The 23,655-nt window shown below is 39.8% G+C and overlaps 3 protein-coding genes across 3 annotated transcripts; 1 reads left to right on the forward strand and 2 right to left on the reverse strand.

Annotated features, from left to right (window-relative positions):
• Nucleotides 1–571: 571 nt before the first annotated feature.
• LOC134883288 (eukaryotic translation initiation factor 4E type 3-like) lies at nt 572–11,537 on the reverse strand. The gene is made up of 7 exons (XM_063911592.1): nt 11,202–11,537; nt 9,252–9,324; nt 7,318–7,412; nt 5,037–5,097; nt 4,881–4,947; nt 4,633–4,788; nt 572–3,333 (listed from the first exon to the last, which is right to left on the reverse strand). The coding sequence occupies exons 1-7, from the start codon at nt 11,387–11,389 to the stop codon at nt 3,287–3,289; spliced, it is 687 nt and encodes a 228-aa protein (XP_063767662.1). The 5' UTR covers nt 11,390–11,537; the 3' UTR covers nt 572–3,286.
• Nucleotides 11,538–15,796: 4,259 nt separating this feature from the next.
• On the forward strand, nt 15,797–19,636 carry gpr27 (G protein-coupled receptor 27). Its single transcript, XM_063909932.1, has one exon. The coding sequence runs from the start codon at nt 16,275–16,277 to the stop codon at nt 17,412–17,414; it is 1,140 nt and encodes a 379-aa protein (XP_063766002.1). The 5' UTR covers nt 15,797–16,274; the 3' UTR covers nt 17,415–19,636.
• Nucleotides 19,637–21,519: 1,883 nt separating this feature from the next.
• On the reverse strand, nt 21,520–23,410 carry prok2 (prokineticin 2). The gene is made up of 3 exons (XM_063911813.1): nt 23,252–23,410; nt 21,784–21,909; nt 21,520–21,695 (listed from the first exon to the last, which is right to left on the reverse strand). Exons 1-3 carry the CDS (start codon nt 23,399–23,401, stop codon nt 21,570–21,572), a joined length of 402 nt encoding a protein of 133 aa, XP_063767883.1. The 5' UTR covers nt 23,402–23,410; the 3' UTR covers nt 21,520–21,569.
• Nucleotides 23,411–23,655: the final 245 nt, after the last annotated feature.

Here is a 23,655-nt window from a genome sequence, read left to right on the forward strand (position 1 = left end):
ATAACAAACATAACCTTTTGTTTTTATTCATTTTATTCTGCTTCGAATCGACCCCTTATAATAGCACGTATATTTCTCTACATTAATATAGACCTCTCTCAAACTACATCATGCACACGTTAATGAAAATATACAATGCCGAATGGAGTAAACTCTGCTCCAACAGTTTAAATAAATATGATGTAATATATATTTTTCATTTATCAGTATTCAATATTTTATAGTTTAAAAAAAGATCTAGAAATTCAGTGGAGCAATCAGGCTACAATAAAATGAATATTGTTTTACTAGAGCTGATTTAGTACGTAACATGAATGTGACTCATGGAGCTATTACACTACATTTCAGACAAACACTACAGGAAAGGGATAACCCAAATAAGCATAATGGAGCCCCTTAAGACCTTTCACAATTTATACATTTGGACTTTTAATGAAATCAAAAATCTACTTTAAGTCCTTTGAAGACCTTAAAGTAAAAATGAAGTGTTTCTGTTCTTTTTTGTGGACACCTTAACTCACGTTCCACATGTTTGTTATACCGTAAAAACAAGAAACAGGCATGAAAGTCATTGAATTTTTCATTTCCATTTTATTTACTTTGCTCATGTCACTGCAAAAATCATGTTTACAAAGGAAATAACGACCCTAACGCAGCGACCAGTCTACAGTTTTACAACACAGTAAGAAAGGTGAGACATACAACGACAGCAGGAGCATTCCGTTTCCTGCAGCCTACACTACATTACTAGAAGTGTTAGTGAAAGGAACAGATAGAAAAATATGTTTTCTCTATTAATAATGCTCGGTGGACACGATCAAATACATGAGGTCAGTCTTTCGTCTGGTTTTCTGAAGCAGCAGGTGACTAAATGACTATTGAAACTCGCCATAATTGACTTTCTTAAAGACAGAACTGTGCTGCATTTCTCTCAGCAAGTACAGACAAGCGTCACTATTTGAGCTTTAAAAATGTGCAGTATCTCCTACTGGGGAGGGGGGGGGGGGGGGGGCGCTAAACAATCTGTGGCCCCCTTCAGGAGAGCACAGGGTCTACTTTTCAACGTGTGCATGGAAAGAAATGTCAGATGTGGCGTTGCTGAGGACATTCAAAGAGGCGCCTTTCAGGATGCGTTTCGCTCTTTAGCTAAATCCGAGTTTCTTCGGGTGCGATATCAGATGTGTTCTGATCCTCTATGACGGCTTTGTCACTGAGGGACACTGCGATTGGAATAGGTAGTCGTGTGCAATACTTCCAAGTGTTACCCTGATTTTAACTTTGATGTATGAAAGTATCAAGAGATACAAACCCAATGAAACAGCGTTGGGATACAAACTACTTGGATTTATAGAGTAGTTGATTTAACTAAAATATGACATGAACTGAGGTGTCTTACTTAATAAACAGTTCAAACTAATTATTTGGAGCCGCTGCAATGCTCAGCTGGTACAAATCTACTTTAAAATAATCTAAAAACACTAATATGTAGCTCCTACCTCTATAGAGTGGTGTTTGTTCATATGCTAGCCCAGGGATTCCCAAAGTGTGGTGCGTGCGCGAGCTGCCAACAGGGGGTGCGCGAGATGAAACATGTAATGGTGGTCTGGTGTAAAAATATTACAGGGTTGTTTTTTAAGTGGGATTTTTCCATAGGCTACAATAAAAAACAGGAACAATAAACATTTCCTTTGTAATCCCTTTTATTTTAAATCCAAAAACTATAATTTATTAGTTTTTGATAGAAACGTTTCACTCTAGGCTATATATTTGCGCGCCAACTCGTTTCATTCATTCTTTCAAATATGATTAACTGGCTGAAATCAGGGAAACTGTCAAGTGGAACGTCAAGGTGCCCTTGAGCAAGGCACCGGACACCTCCAATCCCCCCCTCCCCATTTCTCCCAGGGCGCTGCACGATAGCTGCCCACTGCTCCTAGTACTAGGATGGGTTAAATGCAGAGGTCAAATTTCACTGTGTGTGCTCTGCTGTGTGCATGTGACTAATAAAGAGGGTTTCATCCTCCGATTCTATCATGACAAAGTTGTTAGTCATGAAGGAGGAGAGGCATCAAGAGAGAGTGAGGATTTGGAGGCAACAGACGGAGAGAATAGGAACGAATCCGAGAGAAGAAAATGAGCGGGAGTCAGGAAAAGGTTGATCCTCCTTTATTTGATCTGTTTCTGAGCCCGTGCTCTTTAATGTTGTGGACCGTTGCAATTTTTCTTTGTTGCATTATATTGGAACTTTGTTGATGTTGTTATCGTCATGCGTGTTCTGGTTATTTGCGAATGATTAAACATGAGTCTTTATATGGCGACAAAACAAAGCTTTATTGCGGGTTGTTTTTTTTGTTGCGTTCTTTTGGGGGGTGCGTCAACCCGGTTGGGACGTAGAAGGGGGTGCGCCGCAAAAAAAGTTTGGGAACCGCTGTGCTAGCCCACACACGTTAGCATCACAAGGGCTCCGTCAACTAAAATCAACGAGATTTCTCATAAAATTGCAAATAATACACCTTTTTTTCGCCAAACACGTCTATGGTACTTACATGTTTGTTTCAGTAGAATAATATCAACATATTAAAATAATTGTAATGATTTTTGAAGCGTAAATGCAATCGGCAGTAAAAAGGAAAAAAGAGCTAACGTTAGCCTAGCCATAGACAGGGATGGGCGTCACCACAGCTAAGCTAAAGGTGGCTAGTGTTCAACGTGATTTAGCCATTTGTTAGCAACCACTGTTTTTAATTACACTTACAAGCTATAGACATCCAAGACTGGGGTTTATACTGATGTAATTTATGCCATAAAATAAAACTCGAAATCTCTTATGCTTGCACAGACCTCGTTTTTAAACATCTAGCCGGTAATGTGTAATAAAAAGACGTTGACTTAGATACGAGGGAACCGGAAATGGTAAACTGCTAATTCATTGCCTGGTTTTAAGCCTCATTCCTGCGTCACTCTACACCAGGGAATAAATTGTGAGGTCTATATGCTGTGCAGAGAACAGGACCATGACAGTGCAGTTCAGTACAGGAGGAAATCAGAATGAACTGACGAACTCCGTATGAGAGTTATGTACGCTGGATAAACAGTGTCTGACGGGTTCAGAGGACCCACATCAACACGAAACAAGGCATCAGTCATTAAAAGTTATAAAAATATATTGATAACTATTTCCTTGTTGAATGCAAAATAATATCCTTGATTAGGTCGTGGACAGCGCCTTTACGCTAAGGCAGATACAGAGTTCAGGTGAAAATAAAAAAAAGTGCATTACATTCGTTCAATGTCTTGAGCGTCCTCCTTCAAAGGCATGATGGTCCATGTGAGCTGAAAGAGCCAAAGGGGTATAAAACATTTTGTTTACACACAAACGTCATTTAACACTCAGCGGACGACGACACATTTTCCAAAGTTAAAGTGTAAGTCATGAAAGCCCTGAGATGCGAGTGAGAAAATGTAAAACCCTGGTGATCCAAGTCTGATCTGAATTGTTTCCTCGGTGTGTGTATGACTTAAGAGCTGGTGGAAAAAAAACTTTTACCAGGATAACCTATCTTTCTCTAAATAGAAAAAGGTACATTATATTGTGTGTTTGCAAATATTCACCTTAAAGAAAACATAAATGCTTTAAAATCTATGAAGAACATTGGGTTGTGAGCCTCTTGTGGCTGAAGAGAGTATTACAACACCAAATACTTTTGACAGCACCTGTTTTACAGCTGAACATAATACTAATGAACTTAAAGATTAGCTTGACACATTTTCTCACCAGTTTAAAGTTTCCTTAAGTCTTAAAGAGGACATATTCTGCTCATTTCAGGTTCATACTTGTATTACTGGGACCTTGATGTTCAAAAAGCTCTTTATTTCTCTCACACTGCCTGTGCTGCAGCACCTCTTTTCACCCTCTGTCTGAAACCAGAGTCCAGTCCGCTCTGATTGCTTAGCTGGCCAGCTCTGTTGTGATTGATCAACGGCTTGGAGATATACCGCCCCTTAGCCCCCTAGCCAATAGAAGTGCGAGAGTTACATAGTGTGTTGGAGAGAAACTCCCTCTCGAGGGATCTTTGGGATTGTAGCCTTTGCAGACCATTTACATGCACCAAAAGCTAAATATCACACTAAAGGAAAGGGAAAACACCCCCAACATAATAGGGCCTCTTTAAAGACAGGAAGGGTTGTACCAGATTTTTTTTCACTTGCCTCTCAGCAGATTCATAGTTTAAAACACTAGTATGATGAGTCACAAATAACATGCTCTGCCTGTGACCCAGCTCATGCTAATAACTTTACAGTGTAGCTCATACATTTGGGATTGGGTATATAACATGTAGTGGCAAGACTATGTGAATATGCTATGTTGAAAGCATACATCAGGGGGGCATTTCTCTGCAACATCAATACAGTCCTGGTTAGCCTGCAGCTATGTTCGCTCCATAAATCATCCTCTGGCGTGCTGGCATAAGGAACTGTCTCCTGCAAACGTGTCTAATTCAAACCAGAGCACCGTTACATTTTTTCCCGCAGTCTGACTTGACTGATGACAAGAGCGATTGTAAAGTTTAAGCTCCGCTGCTAAATCTAAACGCTGCGTTACATGTGAGTGGAAAAAATGGGTATACTTACGCTTATAAAAAACAGCTTTAAAAGGAATGTATGGGAGGAGCTCATAGACCTTCCCCAAGATATTTGCTTCGTTAGCAAGAGATGCGTCGCCATTCCAGATCTGTACAACATCTTCCCGGTCCCGAACGCTAACACTGACTCCGACAACCTCATCGTCTGGAGAATAAAAAGGAGGGAACACACATAAATACTAATTGCTCTTCTGGGAAAAAAAGCATATCTGTTTTCATTGTGATAAAGAAGCTCACCTGAGGAACAGTAATCTGCAAACTGCTCCCCGATAGTAGCAAGTAACAACTCTTTCCAAACTGCAGACTGAAGCAGGAAAATGAAAACCACAGGAGTTCATTCATAAACCTGATATTTATATATTATGTGATATGTAGATAAACAAAGAACCCTACTGTGCTTTCTTTTGGTACTTTCATCTTCCATACTCCTCCTTTTGCATTGCTTTCTTCTTCCCTGTTGGTATAAAACACATCAAATATTCATCAATTAATGTTTTACTCTAAGTTTATGAAAAAGTGATTCCATTTCAGGAATGGCTAAGTACTCAGATCTTGTACTTGAGTAAAGTAGAAGTACTCAGATCTTGTACTTGAGTAAAGTAGAAGTACTCAGATCTTGTACTTGAGTAAAGTAGAAGTACTCAGATCTTGTACTTGAGTAAAGTAGAAGTACTCAGATCTTGTACTTGAGTAAAAGTACTCAGATCTTGTACTTGAGTAAAAGTAGAAGTACTGAGATCTTGTACTTGAGTAAAAGTACTGAGATCTTGTACTTGAGTAAAAGTAGAAGTACTGAGATCTTGTACTTGAGTAAAAGTACTCAGATCTTGTACTTGAGTAAAAGTAGAAGTACTCAGATCTTGTACTTGAGTAAAAGTACTCAGATCTTGTACTTGAGTAAAAGTACTCAGATCTTGTACTTGAGTAAAAGTACTCAGATCTTGTACTTGAGTAAAAGTACTCAGATCTTGTACTTGAGTAAAAGTAGAAGTACTGAGATCTTGTACTTGAGTAAAAGTACTCAGATCTTGTACTTGAGTAAAAGTAGAAGTACTGAGATCTTGTACTTGAGTAAAAGTACTCAGATCTTGTACTTGAGAAAAAGTAGAAGTACTCAGATCTTGTACTTGAGTAAAAGTACTCAGATCTTGTACTTGAGTAAAAGTAGAAGTACTGAGATCTTGTACTTGAGTAAAAGTACTCAGATCTTGTACTTGAGTAAAGTAGAAGTACTCAGGTCTTGTACTTGAGTAAAGTAGAAGTACTCAGATCTTGTACTTGAGTAAAGTAGAAGTACTCAGGTCTTGTACTTGAGTAAAGTAGAAGTACTCAGGTCTTGTACTTGAGTAAAGTAGAAGTACTCAGGTCTTGTACTTGAGTAAAGTAGAGGTACTCAGATCTTGTACTTGAGTAAAGTAGAAGTACTCAGATCTTGTACTTGAGTAAAGTAGAGGTACTCAGATCTTGTACTTGAGTAAAGTAGAGGTACTCAGATCTTGTACTTGAGTAAAATAGAAGTACTCAGATCTTGTACTTGAGTAAAGTAGAAGTACTCAGATGTTGTACTTGAGTAAAAGTAGAAGTACTCAGATCTTGTACTTGAGTAAAAGTACTCAGATCTTGTACTTGAGTAAAGTAGAAGTACTCAGATCTTGTACATGAATAAAAGTAGAAGTACTCAGATCTTGTACTTGAGTAAAGTAGAAGTACTCAGATCTTGTACTTGAGTAAAAGTAGAAGTACTCAGATCTTGTACTTGAGTAAAAGTAGAAGTACTCAGATATTGTACTTGAGTAAAAGTACTCAGATCTTGTACTTGAGTAAAAGTAGAAGTACTCAGATCTTGTACTTGAGTAAAAGTAAAAGTATTCAGATCTTGTACTTGAGTAAAATAGAAGTACTCAGATGTTGTACTTGAGTAAAGTAGACGTACTCAGATCTTGTACTTGAGTAAAAGTAGAAGTACTCAGATCTTGTACTTGAGTAGAAGTACTGAGATATTGTACTTGAGTAAAAGTAGAAGTACTCAGATCTTGTACTTGAGTAAAAGTACTCAGATCTTGTACTTGAGTAAAAGTAGAAGTACTCAGATCTTGTACTTGAGTAAAGTAGAAGTACCAGAGTGTAGGAATACTCTGTCACAGTGAAAGTATTCTAAATGTTCCTCCAGTGAAAGTAGAAAGTACTCTCATCTAAATGTACTTAAAGCAGCGACAGTAAAAGTAGTCATTGTCTGATTGGTCCATTTCAGAATAATATCTCTGATATGTTTTATAATGATTGATCATTAAAGTGTTCTCAGAGCTGGTAAAGGTGCAGCTAGTTTGAATGGCTTTGTATACTGCAGGGTAGCTGCTGGATTTACTCCAGCTGAACTAAAGTCTGAGTGAAGGATTCATTTTATTTCACATCATTAATCCAAATCTGCCTAGCAACTAAAGGGATTAAATAAATGTAGTGGAGTAAAAGTACAAAGTAGCAACACATTGAAAGTACATGTACCTCAAATGTGTACTAAAGTAACTAAGTAATTGTGTAAATGTACTTAGTTACTTTACACATCTGTTTATTAAATAACATGAGTTAGTGCCTGAGCTGCAGCTGGACTCTGCCCTGAGTCCCTGCTGCTGTTAGGGAATATAACTCCTAATATTGACGGTGATAATAGACGCACCACAGCGGCCTCCGCTCTCCACGCATTAAGTGATAGCTACACCTCAGCGGCAGGGCCGTGGCTGGAGGGATGTTGTTGTAGACGCTCCAGAACATCTGCAGACACAAAAACACGGTGAGAACAGAGATGTGTTTTCCTTTCTTAAAGCTCACAGGTGAAGTTTCTGTTGATGCTGTAACAGTAGAGGAATACTATAGACAGCTGTCATGACAATGCCAATCAAACCACCTCCAGGATATCCCCCCATGCTGAGAAGCTCAGCATTTCACAAGCTGTATTTCCACACATAAACTCAAACAGAGGCTTGAGTTTGAAAGTGTATTTTCCAGCGTTTTGTTATGGCCTGATACAAAAAAGGGTTTGAATTTTAGCTTCAATGTCCCACAGACACATTTATATTTATATATACTCATATAATCTTTTCTCCACCCGTCCTTACTTGCAGCACGTTGAAAGACCATGGCTCCTGAAGGAGTAACAGATATAATAATAATAATGAAGCTTTATTTAGATAGCACTTTTCATACAGCTGATGCAGCTCAAAGTGCTTTACGAAAAGGGACACAAATTAAAACAAGACATTGACATCAGATCAGATGTTTTTTAACACATGCAGCATAACAACGCTAGGAGGTAAAAGGTATGATAATAAAAACAATACAATGATCCATCTCATAAATCATAAAGGAAGACCAAAGACAAAATGAATCGATATAGCAACTTAAAGATGATTGTAATAGAGGTTAAATGATGAAAAGACCGACTTCAAAAAGAAATGTCACTAATAAAACTGCTAAATAATATAAGTTAAAACCTATACAACCTTTCAAATAAATAAAACAATGTGAAATTGCATACTAAAAAGTAAATAACAGACCACTTAAGAAGCATTTTAAATAAAAAACGAAGGAAACAGTCGAAAGAAAAACTCCAGTTAGGGTCTTTCAGCTTTTTTCAGGGGAGCAAATGAAATGTGTTGTGATTTATGGTGAATGGACTGCAGTTTATTTGGCACTTTTCCCCTCAGAGTTATTTTACACACACACAGAGGCCACCATACAAGGTGCCAGGTGCTCAGGGAGACCAACACACACATTCACACACTGCTGGCCCAGCAATCTGAAATATTTGGGGTTCCTTTCCCAAGGACACTTCGGCAACAGGATAAGGAGATTGAACCGCAGTCCTTCCAGGAAGCTTCATTTGTTGTTTTAGAGAACCCTTCTGCCATCTAGTGGCCCGACTGTTTGTTTTTGAGCTTGAAGCCAATTCTGAAATTGTTATATGACAATATATTGAACCCCATGGTTAGATCGATCCCAAATAAATAAGATTTGTTAAACTCAAAGAAGATATAATAAATCAACTGGTGCTATTGTGCTTTTGTTTTGTTTTGTGGAGAAATGAAAAGCTAAACAACAAGTGGAATTATTGAGCAGTGTTGTTCTTTGTTTTAGTCCCTGGTGGCTCTGGTTTTTTTTGGACTGCTTGCTCACAGCTGCTATATTTAATGTTACAATAGTGTACATGTTAAAGGTCCCCATGAAAAGAAAACAAACAACTGACTCCATCAGAGCGTCACAACAAAAGGCAGTACGGCGAAAAGTGTAAGAAGAGTCACAAATCGAAGGCTACTGAATTGACAGACGATGATGTGTTAATCAACGGGATTTTTCACACATTTCCAACTTAAAATAATTCTAAACGGGGGGGATTTCACTAAGAAAAGCTGATTTATTGGTATGTTTTATGGTGTATGTTTTTTTCCCGACCACTTGTGCCTACTGTAGCTTAAAGTGCGAATGGACCGGACTTCCTGTGCATCAATGAAGCTTTCTTCTCAAGTGAAGCTGATCCTAGCCGAGTCATGATGCACATAACCTCTTTCCTACTAGGATGACTCAGCTCTTTACACTGAGTGCCAACTCTCTCACCTGGACGGTTTGCACGGTGTAGATCTTCTTCAGATTGGATTCACATTCTGCAGCCGTCGTGCCGGGTAATGACCTGAGAGGACAAGTGGAAACGGTTTCAGCTCAAGGTGAGGAGACACTGATTGATCAAGGAAAAAAGGAAAAGCTGATAGCACAGAAAAACAGGCTCAGGGTTCATGTTGACTTTTTTCCTTATGTTTTTCGGTCAGCCGACTGATCTTATTTACCCATGTGTGTCCACTTTAGAACAGAAGGAACTTTTAGTAGTCATCTCCACACAGTATATGATCATGCCTATATAGACGGCATGGTGCATACGGAGATCATAAAAACAACATGTTCTGTACGAGCTAAAAGCTACTCCAAAGGCTCCTGAACGTCAGCTTTTTAGGGCAAAGGATCCCAATTTTTACCTTGAATTTGTTCATTTTGACATCTTCTTTAGACTTTACAGCATCTTAATTCCTATCCAAATATAGTATTTAAGTATCCATAACAAATGGACCTTCATTTTAAAGACAACAATCTGCTTTAATTTTGGCTACCCCTAAAAACTATCTTAAATATTGATTATACGGTACATTATTTTAGTGACAGATGTTTGGTTTTGTGTGTGTTTGTTGTGTTGATTGTTTGCAGTGTGTGTTGAGTGTGATAAAAGACATTTTTCAGTGTGAATGCACCAAAGTTGTGTATCCTATTTTAATGGTTTAGTTGTTGAAATAGCAGGAAAAATGTGAATTATAATTTTTGACATCCGAATGTGACTGAAAGGATTTCTTTATTAGCAGCCAGACAAATGATACTACGAGCTACATCGTTTTTAAAATTGAAAAAAAAGTGTTGCCTATAAACTTTGTGTGTCTCTCCCTCTGGAGGGAACTTTGGGATGTTATCCTTTGCAGACCGTTTACATGCACACAAACCTATATAACACACTACAGGAAAGGGAACATGTTACATTAACACATGAAAGAGGAAACGGTGGTATACAAACTTTGGAAACCTTTGCTCTGAGGCAGAAGGTTGAACAATAAATGATCTCCTAAAAGACAAGGAAACACAAGTAGAGCCCCTTTGCACCAAGGACTCTTATTTTGAAAAGTCTTAAGGCTAAAGTATATAAAAGCCTAACCTATATAAATGGATCCTGTATCCTTTACTTTCACACATTACCCTGTCAGGCTCACCTGCTGGGAAACATGGGAAAAACTCTTACTCAAGTAAAAAGTAGAAAAGTATTAGCATCAAAATATAGTTAAAAGTACCAAAAATGAAAGTACTCATTGTGCAGATTGGCCCATTTCAAAATTATGCATTTGATATATTTGGATTATAATTATTGATGCATTAATATGTTTATCAAAATGGTAAAGGTGGAACTCATTTCCACTGACGTATTTGTTAAGTGTTGATCTATTGTTTATCATTAATCTATATCTGCAAAGTAACTAAAGGTATTCAATATGTAGTGGAGTAAAAGTACACTATTTACCTCTGAATTGAAGTGAGGTACAAGTACAAGCACCTCAAAACTGTACTTCAGAATCAGAAGTACAATTCTGAGGTGCTTGGGTACATGTACTTAGTTACTTTACACCGCTGTCTATGTGGATACTGGGAAACACTGTATCCAAAACTGTGCTACTTTTAGACCATTGCCATGTTGGGTTCCCCTGCTGGGAAACATGGGGAAAACCCTCTGGAATTGCATGATTGATATCGATAAACACCAAGGTAAACATGCAAAAGGGTCATAACCGTGGATAAATCGCTACCTTTGTCACGGTAATGTAAATAGGAGAAGGTCATGTAACACTCTCTCGCTACATTGGCTCTGCAGGCCTGCGGAAAGCTGTGGCCTTGACTCTTGTTTTTCCTCCATCATTCCCTGCTCTTCCCCCGGGGTTACAAACTCACATGCAACACGGAAGAGTGGAGGTATATTACCTGTCCAGCCAAAACGTCCACGGTGAGTGCAGGGGCAGCGTCGTCGCGTCTTCTTCTCGGTGTTTCTTTGTGATGTTTTCCAACTCTTTCTCGTCGATGTCAATGTTGTTTTCAGGGGAAACTGTCTGAGGGTCGCTCAGTGCACCCCTATCCATCTGCAAGTCTGCCTGACCCGCTGGAACCGCCATTACAGCCGGCTAAAAGATACGACACTTTTGTTTTAAAATCTCCTGGGTGAATGTGTTTGATAATTTCACCCGGTTTGGCTTTATCTGTAGATACCGAGACACACCACCGCTTTTCCGCCTACCGACTGGTGACGTCTGTGCGTCACTGGGCAGAAACCACGCAGTTGGTCCATTCCAGAGAGCAAGGGGAATAGAGTGAGGTCTCACTCTGTGTGTTTCTCAGAGTTCTGACATGAATCACAAAATCTACCACAACAGAAGTAGTCAATCCTAAAGTGCTTTACCAAAAAATAAAATAGTAAAAACATAAGAGAAACATGTTAGAAAAACACCTTTAAATACACTTTATTTTTTACGATAATAACTTTCATTTTAATTTGATAAATGTCTCAGTTGACATTCTTTTAAGGTCACAAAACGTCAATGCCATCTACTGTATGTCACTGAGTTTACTGAAATTACTGCTACTCATTTTTAACCATGGTTGTGTACTTATTTTTCTTTTCACTAATGTGTGCTTTACATTTTTTTATTATCTCATGTCTCTTTTTTGTTGTTGTTTGTTTTTTAACAATGTAAATGTCCCTGCTGTGGGACTAATAAAGGATTTCTGATTCTGATTTAAAACCAGACAATTCAAAGCCGAGAGAATAAAGTAAAAACAAAGCAAGCTAAAATAGATCGGTATAAAATACAGGAAAAAGTTTACATTGCTGTGGAAGATTTACATATGTCTTTGATTTCAAAAAATGCAGCAACCCTGCAGTTTGCACAACAGCTTTTTAGGTTATATCACACAGCTGTCAGCTTATGTAAGTGTTGATGAAGGGGGGAACAGTTTTCTTTTTATGTTTGCAACTGTGGTTATAAAATGTAGGTTACCGTCACTCATTTAGGTTACCACATTTTCAATGACATGCATTACTATAAACTGTGTCGCTGAAGAGTGCAATCCTAAACTGGATTTTGCATTGTGTGTTGTCATTTGATTCTGTAACATGGTGTAAATGTACCTTTTCACATGCTTTACTTTATAATATGTGTTACTTCGCAGTAGTGGAACAAAGGTGTTTCAATCTTCGGGGACTTCCTGGTAAAAAAAAAAAAACTCCAACAAAATATGAAAGAGAAGCAGAGACCAGAACCCTGTATATTTCCCCCCTATGATGTGCCTTCCTAATATCAATATTTGCCTGAAATATCAGCCTTTCTGTCAGCGAACTTTATTCTGAAATAAAGCATTTATTTCCCACCATTCTCTGATGTTATTTTAATATTGAACATTACCCCCAGACTTTCTTTCAGTGTGAAACAGCTTCTATTGTCATGAGTGTCTTTACCAGCAGGAACACTGTCTCTACGTCTGGCTCAGACACTCCAGATATATAGTCTTCAACAAGGAATGTACATTTGGCCACAGAAACACTTGGAAAGCTTGCAAAGCTGCAACACTTAAAGACCACAGCAAACCTGCCACCAGAAAAGTTGATCCAAAGCTCAGTTTCCGTGGGGTAAACATCTCAAACATCTTAAACATTTGAAAACTAGATTAAATATACACCATTGACCCCACTTTGGGACGTGATTTTGTCAAAGCAGCATGTAAATAAGCATTGCACATGAATACAATTAGATCAAATCAAAATAAAGAGTAAATATATACATATCTACAGTCACTATAAAAAGGTATATACATAACTACAGAGAAATATATTTATGTATATATCTATAGAATATCTCATCGACTATACAATATAAGTATACAGGAATTGACGTCAGTGTACACAATGATAGGCCCAGCTACAACTAACATGTGAACACTAGATGCTATTTAATTAAGTGTGCAAAGTAATTGCAGTTTTTACATTTCATTTTAAAGGTACAAGGTACGGTGTGAGTCTGGGAAATGCACTATTCCTACAACCTCTACCTAAATGTATGTATATATTCCACAGCTAAACCAAGTACTACTAAAGTATCCAGGAAACGGGAAGGGAGTGAAGCATCCTCTCATTACCTTATCTTCGGTTTCAGAACACTCTGGTGGAAGTGCTTTGCAAGCTCCAACAAGACAGTAGTTCTTTGGGCATTGAATCACCCAGGCACTCACCAAACCCATTGTTTAACTTAACAACACTATAGGGTAAAACATAAACATGTCAATTATGTTTTCACAAGCAGGACATTAACTTATTTAGTCCACTTTTAACCATCAATGCTGCTACTCCAAGAGCCCCATAACATGCGTTAGGATACAGATAATGACTTACCCTGTTAGAAATGTAGGATAATAATGCTATTTTAATGAAGCAGTCAAAGTACTAATCAATACAAAAGTATTTCTAGGTATCCGACTTGGGCTGAGTATGGCATGTCATATGAGGATCCTGGTCAGTTGTATACAAAACCTGTAAGACAGCAATGAGGGCTTCAGTGACAGGAAAAATGTAAAATTCCTGATGGAAAATCCTGAAAACATCCCCCCAGAAAATGCAACAGTCAAACTTCATATAGTCCTTTAATGTAACTGGAATTAAGATTATAGCAGAGCATCAGAATGAACTCTTTATTCCATATTCAAGCTTTTTACCTAAAGTGACAAATGTAGCTGTGCTCACCAACATTTCGATTAGTAACTTTGTTTGATTACATATGTTTCGGTAATTAAAACAGATAACACTACTATTTGTTTTTGACACATAACAAGCTTGAGTTTACACCCATTTCATAGTTGGAACAATAAGATTCATGCAATGGTATTACTGGGGTTTCGTATCTGTATGAACATCTTTTTTCCATTATTCATCTGGACTTCATTAGCTCAGCTCTCCAGTGTGGTCACAGGATCATAAATCAAAACCTGACCAGGAATGGAAAGTGTTTTTAGGCATCAAACTTGGGCTTACTATGGCGTGACCACTATGGCTTCTGGTCAGTTGTAGACGAAGCCAATATTCTCCTGTAAGACTTCACCGAGGGCTTATTTCCAGATCTATCACGTGCTCCTGCTGCTCCTTGCAGCGGCCTGCAGGGGGAGCTGGTGTCTCACTGCAGCAGCAGGTGCAGCTCTGTCACATGATGGCAACAGGAGCTCAAAGTACACAAGTTCTGCTGAGAGCACCATTTCATTATTAACCTAAAAACATGTTTTAGATGAGATTAGATATTGGGTTTGTCTTCAGGAAAGTCATACGTAGTAGGGCCGTGTTTTAAGGGTAAAAGAAGAGAGAGAGAGAGAGAGAGAGAGAGAGAGAGAGAGAGAGAGAGAGAGTTGTTTTCTGTTCTGAAAATGCAATTGCTCTATTTGTCTGTTTTCAAGTGGTCATTTAAAGTGTTTGTAGTTGTTCAATGTCACTTTGTGTTTCTTAGTTGTTGTTTAGTGTCTCCTTGTGGTCTTTGAAGATGTTTTCTGTTTATCTGTGGTAATTGTGTGTCTTTGTAGTTGTTCTGTGTCTCATTGTTGTCATTTTGTGTCACTTTGTGTGTACTTTGTGTCTTTTTGTAGTTGTGTTGTGTCACTTTGTTGTCGTTTTATGTTTCTTAGTTGTTGTTTTGTGTCTCCTTGTGGTTTCTGTAGTTGTTTTCTGTAGTTATTGTGTGTATTTTGTGTGTCTTTGTCAAAGTTTAGTGTCTTTTGTAGTTGTGTTGTGTCACTTTGTATTTCTTAGTTGTTGTTTTGTGTCTCCTTGTGGTCTTTGAAGATGTTTTCTGTTCATCTTTGGTAATTGTGTGTGTTTCTTTAGTTGTTCTGTGTCTCATTGTAGTCATTGTGTGTCTGTTTTTGTTGTTTTGCGTCTCTTTGCAGTTAGTTTGTGTCACTTTGTTGTCATTTTGTGTCTCTAAGTCGTTGTTTTTTGTGTCCTTATGGTTTTTGTAGTTGTTTTCTGTAGTTATTGTGTGTATTGTGTGTCTCTTTGTCAACAGTGTCTTTTTGTGTTTGTTTTCTTTCACTGTGTGATCATTTTCTGTCTATTGGCTTTTCATCACTTTTTTTTGGGTCGCTTTGGGGTTATTTCTCTCTGAGTTATGCCTCTATTTTCCAGGTTTTTATTAAATAGATGTTCACATAGTGGTTCAAAATCACGAGCTGATTATGTTTCATGTGTTTTCTATTAATAATTAAGACTAAAGAATGACATTCATGAACAACAGAGTGACTCTTGTTCCTTAAACTTCAATACTTATCAAATAAACCTATATTTCCAAGGATTTTCCTCAAAGATAGCCTATGATCAAAGATTGCTTTTGCTAACGTGCTCAAATGTTTTGAGCTCAAATCTGTCCACCTGTGCATGGGAGACAGATTTCCTATAGATTGCATTAGAGCCTCTTGGCTGATCCCAGGCCTGCTCTGTCCGTGAAGGAAGCGGAAGTGCGTCGCATACAGTCTGCAGAGAGATCCAGCGATGGACCCATACAGACGCTCCCAATTCTGCGAGCCTCGGGTCCACTCTTTTTCGACAGAGACGTCTGCTTTCCCAGGCTATATTTAACTCCTGTTCTCCCTGCCTTTTAATGAGGCGGTGGATGCGTAATTGCGCCATGCTTCCGCTCAACACTGTCTGCTTTTTTATTCCCGGAGCCGAAAGGCAGCCTTTCGACACCGAGAGGAGGCTGAGATGTGTGTTGTGAGCCGCTTGTCTGCTGAGCCTTGCGAGATGGGGTATAAAAATAAAACTAACCCGGGCTGCCTTTATTCAGCAGGGACTGGACACACAGACAGGGACGTGTTACGTGCCGGACACTTGTGAGATGAAGGACAAGAAGAAGAAGAAAAAGAAATATTAGATGTTTTTTTGGATTGTTTTTGGGAAGGGGATGATCGGGATGGATGTTTATTTGTTCATCATATGCAGGATACTAACGCTGAAGAGATGTGGGGATAATGTGCGAATACCCAACCTCCATGGCGAACACAAGCGAGTTAGGAGAGAGCAGCAGCCCGTCCTTCCACAACTACGCGTCGGCGGCCTCTGCGGTCAAGCTGGCCTCTCTGGGTCTGATCATGGGCATCAGCCTGCTGGGAAACGTGTCTCTGTCTCTGCTGTTGCTGAAGGACAGCTCCCTGCACAAGGCTCCCTACTTCTTCCTGCTGGACTTGTGCCTGGCAGACGTGGTGCGCTCCGCCGTCTGCTTCCCCTTCGTCATGGCATCCATCAGCGGCGGATCAGCCTGGCCGTACAGCGCGCTCTGCTGCAAGCTGGTCGCCTTCATGTCGGTGCTTTTCTGCTTCCACGTCGCCTTCCTGCTGTTCTGCGTCAGCGTCACCCGCTACATGGCGATCGCCCACCACCGCTTCTACTACAAGCGGATGAATGTGTGTACGTGCGCGGCCGTGATCTGCATGGTGTGGACGCTCTCCGTGGCCATGGCGTTCCCCCCGGTGTTTGACGTGGGCACCTACAAGTTCATCCGTGAGGAGGAGCAGTGCACCTTCGAGCACCGCTACGTGAAGGCCAACGACACGCTGGGCTTCATGCTCATGCTGGCGGTCATCGTGGGCACGACGCATGTGGTGTACGTGAAGATGCTGTGCTTCGTGTACGATCATAGGAAAATGAAGCCGGCTCAGCTGGTGCCAGCTATAAGCCAGAACTGGACATTCCACGGGCCGGGGGCCACCGGGCAGGCTGCCGCTAATTGGATAGCCGGATTCGGCCGAGGACCAACCCCGCCGACCTTAGTGGGGATCAGGCAAGCCTCCCACCCCGGTAACAGGAGGCTTCTGGTGCTGGACGAGTTTAAAATGGAGAAACGGATCGGGAAGATGTACTACATAATCACTCTGACCTTCCTGATTCTGTGGGCTCCTTATATAAGCGCCTGCTACCTGAGAATATTTGTGCGCGGAGCTCCGGTGCCGCAGCTCTACCTGAGCGCTGCGGTGTGGATGAGCTTCGCCCAGGCGGGGGCCAACCCCATCATCAGCTTCCTGTTCAACAAGGAGCTCCGGGTGCGCCTCAGAGCCTGTTTCCCCTTCTGCCTGGGAACACAGACCCCCATGGAGCCCTACTGTGTCATCTGAGGCCCCCAAAATACTGCCAAAGACACATGTTGTTTCAGAATGTACGCAGACTGCTCCCCAAAATGTGTTTACACACACACACACACACACACACACACACACACACACACACACACACACACACACACACACACACACATAGGGAGGATGTGGAGGGTGAACCCACTTCTGTTCAATTTACTTGCATTTTTTGTTTGTGGCAAATATTACCTGTTTTTTCATAATCTGAGCAAAACTTGAATGTGATGTAAAGTAAAGCTACAAAAGGCATATTAGGGGATGTGATGCTTTCCTAAAACAATCCCCTTTGCCACGTTTTAATTTACCCCTGTAGGGAAGAGCGGGTCAGTTGGGACACGTTTGTATCTACACAAAATAACATTGTTTCTTTCAAACGTTACTTTTGACAATAATAATAATAACAGATATTGGTGCCTGCTGACAATCAAACTCGTTTCAAATGCCCAACCAAACATGAAAGGCACACATTTGTAAAGGGTAACCTTGTTTCGGGCTAGAAAATTGTTTTCATTTGAACTCCTTACAATTGATATTTTTTCACACTTCTGGTGATGATATTTTCAAGGTTTTCTAACTTGCTGCCACTTAAGTAAACATTCACTTAGTGACGTAACATATGGTCTCCTTTTGTCCTGTATTTTTTGTTAATTAGAAACAGACTATAAATAATACAATCTCAATTAAACCTGGCAACATGTCCGACCGTCCTGAGAGAGCAGACACACTTCTTGAGCTACCTACAAAACTACAGCAAGCTAACACTAGCCTCAACCAACAGTCTAGAAAAACAAGCTCTCTAAATATACGGTTTATGTTTACGGTATTACTAAAAACAGTACGTTAGGGGAAACAGCTGAAATTGACTTTTATATGGTGCCATTTTTAAAGCTGTCCGACTTCGACGAGAGAAATAGGTGTCATTATCCTGGAACCGCTGGAGTTCACTGGACGCAATGTTGGGGAAATTATTACAGAATCTGCAGTGCTCTGAGTGATGCTCGGGACTGGGGAGGCTGCTGTCACTACCCGATTTGAATGCGCGCTCGATTTGCACTGCGCAAGCGCGAGGTGGTCTGGCATAGGCTAAAATGAATGACGCATTTAAACTGGACGCAAAGCAAAGATTTGCCATGTGTGACTCGCACTTGTTTTACTGCGGCATCATTTGTGTTCACTCAATATACATATCAGAATGATGCTGAAATAACTACACACTCAAACCTATTTGCTTTGGTATCTAAAAAAAACAAAACATTTGAAATGCTACGCTAATCAGGCTAGGCTACGCTAACGTTGCTGCTCCTCCACCCATACTCAAAATCACATCATATGGACATAAAATGTATACAGGCGGAGATTCTTATTGCTGATTGCGACATGCACATCTATCAAAGCTCAAGTTGAACACATTTTACTCTTGCAAACTGTGCCGCGTCATTAGCACAACTGCCGCAAATCTGTGTCCCTGCATTTACTTTATGTGTAATCCCGTCATGTGAAAATCCGCTTTGCGTCCAGTGTGAACGCACGGTAAAAAGGGTGTGTACCAACTGACCCCGCTCTCCCCTACTGTGGGGGACATTTATCATAGGATATAACCTGTCTGACATGTATTGTATCATGTTATCTCCCACCCTCTGATATTTTGTTCGATGTCCTATTCAGTATATCAACCTTTTTGATCCACTACTATATTGTACATGAATGTTACTTTGGCTATTAGTTTGTATATTTTCAAATTGTACCCGGGCACACTCGTTTGAGGTTGTCTGCCTTTTAAAGACTGAAACAGAGCTATTTTATCAGCCGATCAGAGCCAGTTTCTCTGTGCCACACTGGCTTTCTAGTTGTTTGGATACCACAAATGAGACACAGATCTCAGTATATTTTTAACGAGGACAGCCAGTGTCACATTTGTAAATACTGTAAAGCTCCTCTTCCTTTATTCTTTCTGCTTTTTTTTTAAACCAGAAATGTTGTATATTTCATAATCAACTGGGACTCTTTGTGTTTAAAAAGGTGTTAAAACTCACTTTAAAAGGCATTTTGCAAAGTATTCCTCTTCTTCATGGGTCAGTTGTGTTGGATTAATCGGCATTCCTTGAATAATATGCTTTTTTGTACGCATAGGGACATGAACATGGTAACAATTTGGTGCTTTGGGAAAGGATGTTTGCATTGTTTGTATTTCTCAGCAAATAAATAAGAAATGAAGATGTGTTTTTCTGGCTCGATAATCTCTTTGTAACAAGATCTCTCTACTTGCTCACCAGCTCTAATCCCTCTTTATTGTCAGTGGTTTCTGATGTGTTCAGTTTCCTGACCGCCCCCAAGAAAACAGGTGTGATATTGTTGTGCTGGTTTTAAAATGGAGAGGGTGATAGACATTTTTAACGATTTCTTTGTTGAGAAGAAGATACAGTTCAGAAAAAGTGACTGCTCAATCGATACAGACATTGCTATCTTTGTTTTTCTGGATCAGGGCAAACTGACGTCCTGTCCTTGGTATTTATTCTGGGGCTTTAGAGGTTGTTACAGGGCACTACAGCAATTTAGGATTGCAGTTCCCTGAAGATGAGAGGAGCAGTGTCTTGGCTTCCTTCATTTGTTTTCATCAAGCCACTTTTACAGACAGTTTGAACACGTATCGTTTAATTTATTAGTTCCACTTAAAGTTGTGATGACTTGTTTGGCTTCTAAAATACATTTGAATTCACACACATTCAAAAAAGTAAATAGGCCTTTACAATATTGAAAGAAATCCAAACAAAAAAGGCAAAAATCAAATAACAAGATAAACAATCAGAGATCCTCTTTCTTTATTTTACGCTTGTCTCGACTTTCTCCCACATGATATTTCTATCCCTTAAAGGTTATTCTAACCTAACCATTATTTTTTTAATCTGCCTGATAGAGTCAGTTTTTGTTGCTTTGTGAAAAAGCCAAATATTGTCACCTATGAAGACAACGGACTCTAAAAAAACTGCAATGATGCTTAGTCCTGTAGCTCTAACCGGTGTGGGGGGGGAAAAATCTAATTGCGACTGTTTTTTCTTACCAATAGAACTTGTAACTTCCTTTCCAAGTTGTTTACTTCATCTATTCTTCTATGCATTTTTCACGTCACGTATAAGAAAACGATCCTCTGGTTCTACGTTTTTTTGTATCTCAAGTGTTGGTGATTCAGATATCGGGTTTTATTACATTGCCAAGCCGGTTTGATTGTGAGTCGTGGTTTGGCTGTCACACGAAACTCACAATCTGTGGCTAAAACCAAACAACAGAATATGACCAGGAACACAAAGTAAAGCACTTTGACATGCTCTTTAAAAGTTTAGAAGTCTGACTTTTACCTCCCAACGAAGCACCAAGTAAAGGGTTTGTTTCACTGTTTCTGTGGCGACTGTTTTAATCAAACTTCCTCAAACCTGAATCCTCTCCTCCCTCCTTAAACTTGTAGCAGGCTATTGATTCAGCTAATTGTGTTGCATTCATTGACAGTGGCTTCATTTACACCAAACCACAGCGTTTGAAGGCCGAGCAGTGTAGACTGTAATCACTGTGATGTTGTGAGGTGTTTCTGAGCGCTGAGCTCCTCAACGCACGTTCTGCCCTCGTGCATCTATAACCATTAGCATCACAACGTGCCTGCATGTTCCTGACAGATGGTTTTGCTCCGCTATCGGCCTGCGGAGGTCTCACGGTATAATTGTTGAATCCCCTCGACTACAGGAAGCTCCTCACCTGCATGTACTCTCATGCGATGTAAATGCAGGTCGGGTATTTTTGGATCATCATCTTGTCTTCAGGGACACGCAGCTCCGTTGTGATGCTGGGGAAATGTGACTACTATTGCCTGGCTTTTACTGCTGGCTGTTTTGACCTTTTCAGTCCCAATCCCAATAGTCACATAACTTGTGTAACCCTTATTTATATCAGAAGGGTCTATGCGTTTTGAAGAGCCCAAATCAAAAGTTAGTTTCCCTCTCCTGTATCCAGCTGTTTTTGACCAGAGCGTAAATGATGATGCATTATTAAATATATCTCTTTATTCAAAATAAATTAAAAACCAAAGAAACAGGATTTCAAAGGCAGAGAGTTACAGTGCAAGTGGCAGATAAGGGTGGGGGGTCCTCATAGGTAGTTATCTGGATACTGGTACGGTGAGAGACATTTGAATCTGCCCTCCTCTACGATGATACACAACAGGTTGGGCAGGCAGGGGCAAGTGTGGTGGAGTCTCTTCCCAAAGAAAGGAACCTGGAAACAGAAATGGAGACACATTCTTAGTTCTTTTTTTGTCTTCTTGCGAGAATTTACGGAGACAAATCAAAGAGGATGACCTCACCTTGTGGCTCATGGGGTGACAGTCGTCTCCTTCCTGTCCCATGGGCGTGCACATACGGAGGCCGTGGATCCACAAACTCATCGCACAACACATCCCTCCTCCACACTGAGAGTCCTTCTCACAAGCCTACACACACATGCACACACACACGGTTTAGATTCTGGGATTTAATTAGGCGTATTTAAGACCTATTATGCAGAGGAAAAGACTGATTAGTTTTATGGACATGAAATAACTTGCCACCATAATTGTAATTATAATTTCCAGCTACTAATTAATGCTGTCCAAAAGTGAATGAACTAAAATCCTCATTTATATTTTTTTATATTCATAATTTCCGGGTTTTTTTGTAAATATTAATCTATTTTTGACTCCATTTTCACCCTTATATTGATTTTCTTTTTTAAAACACACATGCAAATGATGTATGTAATGCTCCAATGCATGTGAATTAATGATGTAACACTTCACTCCATTAAGGAAAATGCAGGTAATGTTGGTGTAAGCTTTGAATGTGTGAGATACTGTATGTATCAACGCTGGTGTGACCTTGACAGTATATTGTGCTAATGGGAGAATATTAGTACACCATTAGTCATATCATACATCAACAACACACGTCAGGATTGCAGGTGATTGATTGTTTTGAAGGGTCTGAACGAGGAGCTGAGTGACGGTTCTCGCTTTGGATGTCATGAAGCGAACACACAGGATGATGGAGAGGAACAGAAATGATTTCATGTGACAGACGAGAATGAGAATGGATTTCTGTTTCATGGCTGCTCCTCTCTCAACGCACGTCAGCGTGCAGAGGGCTGCAGTGACAGGGATGGCTGATTTATTAGCAGGTTATCTCCATGATTTAAACTCGCACAGAAATATGGAAATCCTAACGTCTATATTGAAATACTTCAGAGAATAAGTTTGCAGCTTCCCTGGGGGGGTTGTAATGAATAGATGTTTGTATAAATGGATTGATTTGACAGTTATCATGTTGTATTATAGCCTTTCATGCTGTTCGAATATCAAAAATGCCTTACAGACATGTGAGGAGAAATTAGTAGAATTTATAGTTTCAGAGATAAATGTAAAAACTATGTGGGCAAGTCTGAAAATAAGTCGAGCATTTCACTCTGTAATTATATTTTTATGAATGAAATATTGGTTGGAATATTTTTCCTTATCTAAACATGAAAAGCACAGTAAAAAACTAATATTTGTGAAGATTTACAAAAAGAAGTCATAATCCTCTTAAAAACATGTCTTCCAATTTAATTTTCCATCTATATAATAAAAAAAACTGTTTTCTTGATGGTAATAACTCATATCATGTAACATATTTGCCTTTTATACAAAAATATATAAAGACTTTAGTAGAACGGCAGGTGGAAAAGCATGCACAATCCCATAATACATCATTGAGAGCTTCCCAATGCCCCGTGATTAGGCTTAAGGTGCCCCTACTTACCCCCGTGATGACAGCTGAAGACCCGTTGGACACCAACAACAGAGTGAAGAGAAACAGGAAGAAGGATTTCATGATGAAGAGCTGCTTCTGTGCTCCCGTGCACCCCATGGTGAGAAGTGAGCTTTCTGAAGCTGTCAGACCTTGTTGCATGTGCCTACGTGACAGATAGCAGGGACAAGTGGCCTTCAAACTCCCTCACAGAGGTTTATAAACCCAGCCCGCCATTCAGTAACTCTGTGACTCACTCACACCAGCATCGCCTCACAGGAGCGACAAAACAGCAAGACAAAGACCAAGGTAAACATCTCAATGACAATGACCACTGCCCTACACTTTTATTGAAACACGCGGCAAGATTTGTGCTCACTGTGGCATTCCGTAAAATCCATAGCTTTATATTTTCC

The sequence above is a fragment of the Eleginops maclovinus genome, chromosome 20, assembly GCF_036324505.1.
Source record: "Eleginops maclovinus isolate JMC-PN-2008 ecotype Puerto Natales chromosome 20, JC_Emac_rtc_rv5, whole genome shotgun sequence".
Lineage (NCBI taxonomy): Eukaryota > Metazoa > Chordata > Actinopteri > Perciformes > Eleginopidae > Eleginops > Eleginops maclovinus.